This window comes from Hypanus sabinus, chromosome 21 (assembly GCF_030144855.1).
Source record: "Hypanus sabinus isolate sHypSab1 chromosome 21, sHypSab1.hap1, whole genome shotgun sequence".
In the NCBI taxonomy this organism is placed as follows: Eukaryota; Metazoa; Chordata; class Chondrichthyes; order Myliobatiformes; family Dasyatidae; genus Hypanus; species Hypanus sabinus.
Window position 1 is genome coordinate 8,074,074 of NC_082726.1, and position 7,923 is coordinate 8,081,996.

Here is a 7,923-nt window from a genome sequence, read left to right on the forward strand (position 1 = left end):
ATTGCAACTGCATCCTATTACTGCAATTTTCTGTTTACCAATGGTGGATAATAGTTGTTTATCCCCCTCAGCTCGACGGATGATTGCATTTGTTACATTAATGGCTAGAAGATCTATCCTATTGAACTGAAAAGAAATTAATCCTCCAACTATATTTCAGTGGTTTTCTCAAACTATCTCTTGTTTGAGCTTAGAAAAAATTAGTGTTGTCTTTGATTCTTCAGTTAAATTTGAAGAAACTTGGAGATCATTTATCCAACATTTTCATATCAGTTAAACTGACTTTTCCTAAACCCTGCTACTATTATCCTTAATTATTTGGATGGAGGTGCAGAGTTATTGACGCTACTGTGTATATTTGACATAACGCAATGACCAATGTTGGTTAGGTTTTATTTTCTTTTCTTTTTTGGGGATTTTTTTCTTATTTACTCCCTTTTTTTGTAATTACTATGAGTTTGGGAGGTTATTATATATGGATTATCATCTATATGAATGTATACTTAACCTATTATGTACTTTCAAACTCTCTATTCATGTTTCATTTATGTTTGTTTAAAATTAATAAAAAGATTAAAAAAAAAGAACTTAAAGGAGCAGAATGTGGTGAATCTGTGGAATTCATTACCATGGACACCAAAGAGGTCAAGTCATTGGGTATATTTAAAGTGAAGGTTGATAGATTCTTGAGAAGTCAAATGTCACAGGGAGAAGGCAGGAGAATGGGGTTGAGAGGGGCAATAAATTACACCATTGATAGAATGGTGGAGCAGATTTGATGGACCAAATGGCCAAATTTGCCTACATCTTATGGTGTGAAAAGATTAGAGATGCCCCAGACCTTGAACTTCGATCATTTGAACCAAAATGAATGGCAAATTAACGAATGATTTTGTAATATGTCCAATCCAGCATTAAGTGTTATATTCTTCTGTCTTGTCCCATTTCAGTAGCTACAGAGCAGTCTACTAAAATTATTCCTGACGTATTTATTTTTCTTCTCTCATAGAATGTAATGAAGCATTTTTTCTGCACCAACAAAGCTGTGTGGAAAATTGCCCACCTGGTTTTTACAAAGAAATCATCGATGGTCCCCTCGTAAACAACGAACTATTTCCAAAAGTCTTGGCCTGCCTTCCTTGTCATGCTTCTTGCCGCACATGCAACGGCTTCACTGCCAATCACTGCCTTTCCTGCCTTCCTCATTCACGCTACAATGAAGTTGAATTGAACTGCTCACCTCAGATGCAAGTCAGCAGAGAGTCGCCCCTGGAAGATGAGGAAGTCATGGAGCCTCTAACTGGCTCCCACGTACCAATATGGTTTGCGTTAACCATCTGTGCCTTTATTATAATGGTCTTTTTTATAATATTTGTCGTTCTTCAGGTGAGATCAGGATTCCAGTTTAGCAAGGTGAAGGTCTACACACTTCAGAATGGGAAAGGGATTATATCTTACAAAGGAATTCCTGACACCTGGAAGGACGGGGATTTATCCGAATCGGATTGCGACGAATTTGATGTTGAGGGCCAAAGTGAGAGAATGGCTTTTTTAAAGAAAATACAAAGTGTCCTCTAATATTTTGTTTTTCAAAAGTATCCTCTAAGTAATGAAGGGTTACCTATCTATCATTTTCATGGACTTCAGGGAAAGGTGTCTCTAATGGACAAGAAATCCACACACTCGCTTTTATCTGGAACATCCCTTGTAGCTGAACTGTTTAATACTGGAAATTGGGCATTTTTCACAGCTCTTAGCTGAGGTAGGTACAGACTTCTCTGTGGGATATGGTCAGAATGGTTGAATAGTAATGGTAGGAAGTCCCAAATTTGTGTATAAAATCGACAAGTGATTTGGTTACATTGAAGTCATTTAATTAAGTGGACTTTTCTTGCAGTTTAAAAAATTATTGGAAAATTATTTTAATCACTTTGATTATCAAATATTAGAAAGGCTTCAATTTTCAGTGGTTTAGTTCTGTAGCAGTAGTGACAGTTTCAAGGGGTAACATTTTTTTGCACTTTAAAAAGAAATTAAAACTTCCATCCCTTAAAACCCTCACTGAACTGTGGCTGAAGTTGGAAGTAATTTCTCTCTGACTTGTAAAGCACTCTAGTGTTTGAGGCATTGGAACTTTGTGGATTAAGGCTCAGCATAGTGAGGCTGTCAGAACTGTTCCTGCTGAAAGTGCATATGGATGCAAGTCAAGTCTGATCTCGATCCCATTCATCCAATGGCATTTCCTTTTGCAGCCCAAACCCAAAGATCAGCACCTTCAGCAGAGACATGGGGAGTGTTCCTCTGTAACACCTTTGCTTTCCAGTGGAGGTTAGACACAGGCAGTTCTGGGGGAATAAAATTATCAGAGGTTAAGTAGGGAGCTCTTTGTGGCTCATTGCTTTGCAATCTTTGGTATTCCTAGGTGAAATTGTCATGTACCTTACTTAGACAAGGTCTGGCATCAAATCCAGGCCTTACTTTGGGACAACAGGTTCCTTTCTTCTGCAAGATTCCTTGGCTGTGCACTGTCCATACAGACTCTAAGAGGCAAAACCTCTGACTGAAGGGATGGACAGTAAATCAAAACTTATCGTCTATGCAGAGGGTGTGTGGTTTTGAGAGTGGTGCTGGGGGAGAGAGGGCTTGATAATTCTTAAGGAGTGGTGTAACAATTTGGATACCCAGGATGCCACCTCCCTATTTATTGCACACCATGCAATTTAGCTGTTGATGCACCTCTCCTCAAAAGCACTTTATATAGATGTTAGTTCCTACCTGGCTTACAATTTTCAGATCGAACTTCTATTATTTTATTTGAGGCACTGGTTGTAAGCACATGGCTTGCATTTTTTTATGGGGAAGGAAATGCTTGTTTATACGACTAAAAGAGCAAAGTCAGGCAGATTTAAATCCAGTGTTCATGTGATTATAACAGTGATATTCCCATTCTCCTAACCTTTTCCAGTATGTTTGATACACGTTTCTTCATTGAGCCAAAAATATTTCATGTTCTGAGGAGACACTGTTGAGGCATCTCTGCCATTTAAAGGAAATATTCCCAATGGGTGACAAAGTGGCTGAGGTGCTTCTTTTGGTACCCTACACAGGTCAATCTGGAAAGAGCAGAGTTCTCCTCCAGTTCTAAAAATCTGATTTAATGTAAAGTCTGCTCTCCACTTAATTCCAAGTGGACAGCTGTAGTGTACAGAGCACTCAATTGTTTAATTGGCAACATGGCTTGAAGGTCGCAAGCTGTTGTACCTGGAGCAGAGGTAAATTAACAGAACAGTGGAATTTCCCTCAGTGTCTGACCTGTACTCTATACCAAGAGTGTTTAACAGAAAACAGGAAACTTGATCCTATGTCTAAGTGCTGTACTTGTCCTCATTATATGACTATGGCAAAAACCACCTATGATATAGAACTGTCCACTTGGGAACCTCTCTCCCCATTCTGAACATGAAGTTCACAAATTTGTACCTACTGATTGAGTCCTGAAATGAAGATGTCCTTGAGATGTCCTGTACAGTTGCGTAGTGTTTCTACCTCATTAGCTCAATTTAAACAAGGTGTGTTTATCCCCATTTACCATTCGTGCCTCCTGGCCTGAGAGAACATGCTTAAAGTTGTGGCGAGTAGCTGTGAAAAATGTTGATCCTCAGTGTCTGAGCAAATACAACGAGCACAAAACATCACTGCGTTTGGGTACAGATAAGTCTTTTTCAAAGTGAGTGTTCAGAACTTTGGGTCAAAGGCATTCCCAAATCATCAAATCTGTCTCAGGGTGATTCACTGACACCAACAGTTCTCTCGGTGAAGCAAGGGCATTGTCTCAGAATTTTTTACATTATTTTTCTCATGTATCAATAATAATGACTGATAAATTATTTACACTTTGGAGGAATTGCTCACCAACCCTTACTCAGAGCTTTGCTGTAGCTGCCAACATGAAATGTAGTTAATGCTGTGTTTTCAGGGGAGATTCTGGTCGTTTTTGGTTTTGGCTTGTCTAATATACTTGCATTGGTACAGTACAGTACAGAACAAAATCAAACTTCAACCAATCCTGCAATTCATGACCTTTCACTATTAACCAAGACACTTCTCATAGCACTGGTGTTTCAAATTTCAATCTTTAGAAAGATTAAAGAAACAATTGACACAAGCAGAAAGGCCACATTCAGACCCTCGAGCCACTTTGCAAATTTTCACAGCTGTGGCGATCAGATAAAAATCCTAGGCAGCATTGATAAAGCTCATAGAATATCACAGGTTCCGGGAGAGCTTCAAGGAAGTTGAATCGAGCTTCGATCACAGAATGGTTACTGCCAGGAATAGTTAATGGAATATCATTGAGTTCTTATGATACATCTCCAACTGGGCGTTTAACCAATTTCAAATTCATTGTCAGGGTGATGGGTGGAAAGAATTGAAAGCACAAGTTACTTCGGATGGAGAGAATTTAGCTGAACCTTGAAAAACTGGGTGTTTTCCTGTACTTGACTGGGCTAGTGAAATGTTTTTGCACGTAGGGAATTAAATTTTATTCTGCAGGATAACTTTGCAAATTGTGAAGCACGTCTACAGTGAAACATTGTAATTGTATTGCCGCTGTTCTGACAAGCCAAATGAGGTACTGTGAGAAGGGTTCTGTTGGACCCTGGCTGACTATGAACTGTGCAATAGAAGTCTTGTCCTTAATTGACCAAAGCCAGTGAATTAGTTGGGCCCCTGCATCTAGCACTGCTCCATCAGGGAAACTGAAGAGTTTTCAAAAGTTCCTGTTGCTGGGTTGGTATCAGTATTCTGGCTTAAATGTGTAGGTGTGAGTAATGGGTCCCAACCTGGCAGTGGGGCTCTTTCCCAGTGGGCTGTCTGTTGATTGACAGGCATCTCATAATGTGTTCAGCAGGGATGTCCGGTTGTATATCCTCAACCTACGAAGAAATGACACAGTCACAAGTCACAGTTACACTGGAGGATTGAAGCCACTTGGTTGGCATTAGTGCAAACCGTGTTGAGTAGCGGGCTAACACACAGCATTACACAGATCAGACAGAGGGTTTATGAGTGTTGGAAGAGACAGTTCAGGCATGTGTCGTCTAACAGCCTTGCAAATCATTAGGTTATCTCTTGACTTTGCACTATTTTCATATGCACAGTTCTCTTTCTATGTCAATATCAGGCATCAAAATCAATGTGCAGCACCCTTACTGAAATCCTGGTTAAGCTGGGTCACTGTGGCTTCTTTGAGCTTGGCACCATGTAACTATTATTTTAATAAAAGCAATATAATTACAGGCCTTGGGGTGGGGGCAGGTATATGTTGTAAATTGTAATATATATATATTATAAACAATGATTTGATAATATGCAACTTAAAATGTAAAAGAATCAAAGTATGTGTGTGTGTGTCCGTCAGGGGAGTTGATTGTCCCAGTGCTGTGTTGGGTAAGGGGATGGAGTGACATCGCCTAATCTGCTATGTTTTGCAGTGCATTGTGGGATACCCAGGTGGAGATATGGACGGACAGGGAGCAGAGCTGTATTTCATAATGGTGTAGCAGCCATCTTGTGCGGGTACTCCTCTAAACTCGTGGAGGTGTCTTGCTGCCCGAATCCTGACCTGCACTTCATTGTTGGTGCCACATTTAGAGCGATTACCTCAGACTCTGCTCCATTGTGTCCATCCCCAACATAGCTTTTCACTGTCAAATGTTAAACAGCTCCACCTTCTGACATTTGTCAATGCACTTTAGTCTACTGATGAACCCCAGATGCTGCACTCAACAAATCAGCATCGTTCTGGGAAACTTGTTCCAGCATTTGGTTAAAACACAAGCCCATATCTATTCTTGTACGAAGTTGGAAGGAAGAGCTGATAAAATATTTCATACTGTCTGGATTTTTCTGAACAGCTTATTAATGCAGCAGAATATGCAAAACTTAAGGAATAAATCAATGGGTTTCTGACCTTTCTGCACAGCTCCTTTGGCAGTATTCTGTGCAAATGCTAGTTACCCCAGCATCTCCATAATTAGTTGGAAATTTACAATAATCATTAGTTCTTCGCATTCCTGCTGGTTGATCAGTCGCCATTACACTTTGCCCGAGCTAGATAAAAACAAATTTGCTGATATGTTTGCACATTGAGATGGTTTATAATTCATTATAAAAGACAGCACCTCATTGGGTTCTGGTCTCCTCTCCCCCTTCTCCCCACTCCAGTGTAGTCGCATTGCACTAATATATTTAATCATTCCAGATCTTGTCTTGTGCATAAAGCAGTCACAAAATCAGGTCTTGTTGAAAGATTGACCAAAGACTTGAAAGGAATGAGTTGTAGTTCTCCAGCTGTAGGGGGAAAAGACTGATGTGTGTTCACCCTGTCTCTGCCCCTTATTATTTTATTATCCTCATTCCCTCTTCAGTGCTCCAAGAAAAAGCTAGTCTGTCCAACCTCTTCCCATCACCAATTCATTGGTGTCTTGGCAACATCCTTATAATTCTTCTAATATTGCTGAGGTTTGTTGGTGGAAAGCAAAGTTGCTGTCTCAGTGACGTGCTATTTTAAAGTGCACAAGTTGGTTATTGGGCTATGCTGTGATGCCTTGTGTGATCAGTTACCTATTCATACACTGTACATAGGCACTTGGGCTCATCACTTGGTGTCAAGCCTTTGGTCGAGATGGGAAGAAAATTGGGGAGATACTGGGTTGCAGAGGGCGAGAAGAATCAGAACCCAAAATGAATCACCGATATTAAATTAAAAGGGCTGCATAAACTCATTTCCAGTCTTATTCCACAGTGCATTGCACTAAAACACAGATGATGACTGCTTGCTGTGATGTGAAGTCCTATTGCTATAATGCTGATATTCTGGATGATTTACTAAGATAAGTAAACAGACATATTTTTGTACAATATTATATAGTACACAGTAATTTTCTTGTAATATAAAATGGCTTAAAACAAATTACTCATTATTTAATGGATGTGGAAATATTGTCATAGATCTACTTAAAGAAATTAAAGACTTTTTCAAAGCAACAATGTATTGTTTTCTTTCATTAGATATAGGAGCAGAATTAGCCATTAGCCCATTGAGTCTGCTCTGTCATTTCATCATAGCTGATCTAACCTTCCTCTCAGCTCCAATCTTTTGTCTTCTCTCCGTAGCCTTTCATGCCCTGACCTATCTAGAGTCTATCAACCTCTGCCTTAAATATACATAAAGACTTGGCTGCCACAGCCGTTTGTGGCAAAGAATTCCATGGATTTACCACTCTGGCTAAAGAAATTCCTGCTCATCTCTGTTCTTAAGGGATGCCCTCTATTCTGAGGCTGTGTTCTCTAGTCTTGGACTCCCCCACCATGGGATCTCCACATCCACTCTATCTGTGCCCTCTGGTCCTAGACGCTCCCACTATAAGAAACATCCTCTCCACGTCCACTCTTTCAAGACCTTTCACCATTTGATAGGTTTCAATGAGGTCACCTGTCATTCTTCTGAATTCTCATGAATACAGGCCCAGAGCCATCAAACACACTTCATATGACAGGCCATTCAATTCTGGAATCACTTTCGTGAACCTCCTTTGAATTCTCTGCAGTTTCAGCTTATCCTTTCTAAGATGAGGGGCCCAAATCTGCTCAGAATACTCCGTGAGGCCTCACCCATACTTTATAAAGTCTCAACATTACATCCTTGCTTTTTATATTCTAGTCCTCTTGAAATGAAGGCTGACATTGCATTTGCCTGCTCACCACAAACTCAACTTGCAAATTAACTTTTAGGGAATCCCACACAACTCCTAAGTCCCTTTGCACCTCAGTTTTTTTGTATCTTCTATCCATTTTTTTTCTCCTTACATTACTTTTACCAAATTGCACTTCTTTGGCTATTCTCCTAATCTGTTTTAA

At 39.9% G+C, this 7,923-nt stretch overlaps 1 protein-coding gene across 2 annotated transcripts in view; it reads left to right on the forward strand.

Moving 5' to 3' along the window:
• The window catches only part of LOC132378764 (furin-like), a 144,047-nt gene extending 136,994 nt beyond the window's left edge, over positions 1-7,053 (forward strand). For both annotated transcript variants that reach the window (XM_059945908.1, XM_059945907.1), the window contains one exon: positions 1,010-7,053. In XM_059945908.1, coding sequence (XP_059801891.1) covers positions 1,010-1,578 — 569 coding nt within the window. In that variant the 3' untranslated portion in view covers positions 1,579-7,053. The remainder of the gene's footprint in view (positions 1-1,009) is intronic.
• Positions 7,054-7,923: the final 870 nt, after the last annotated feature.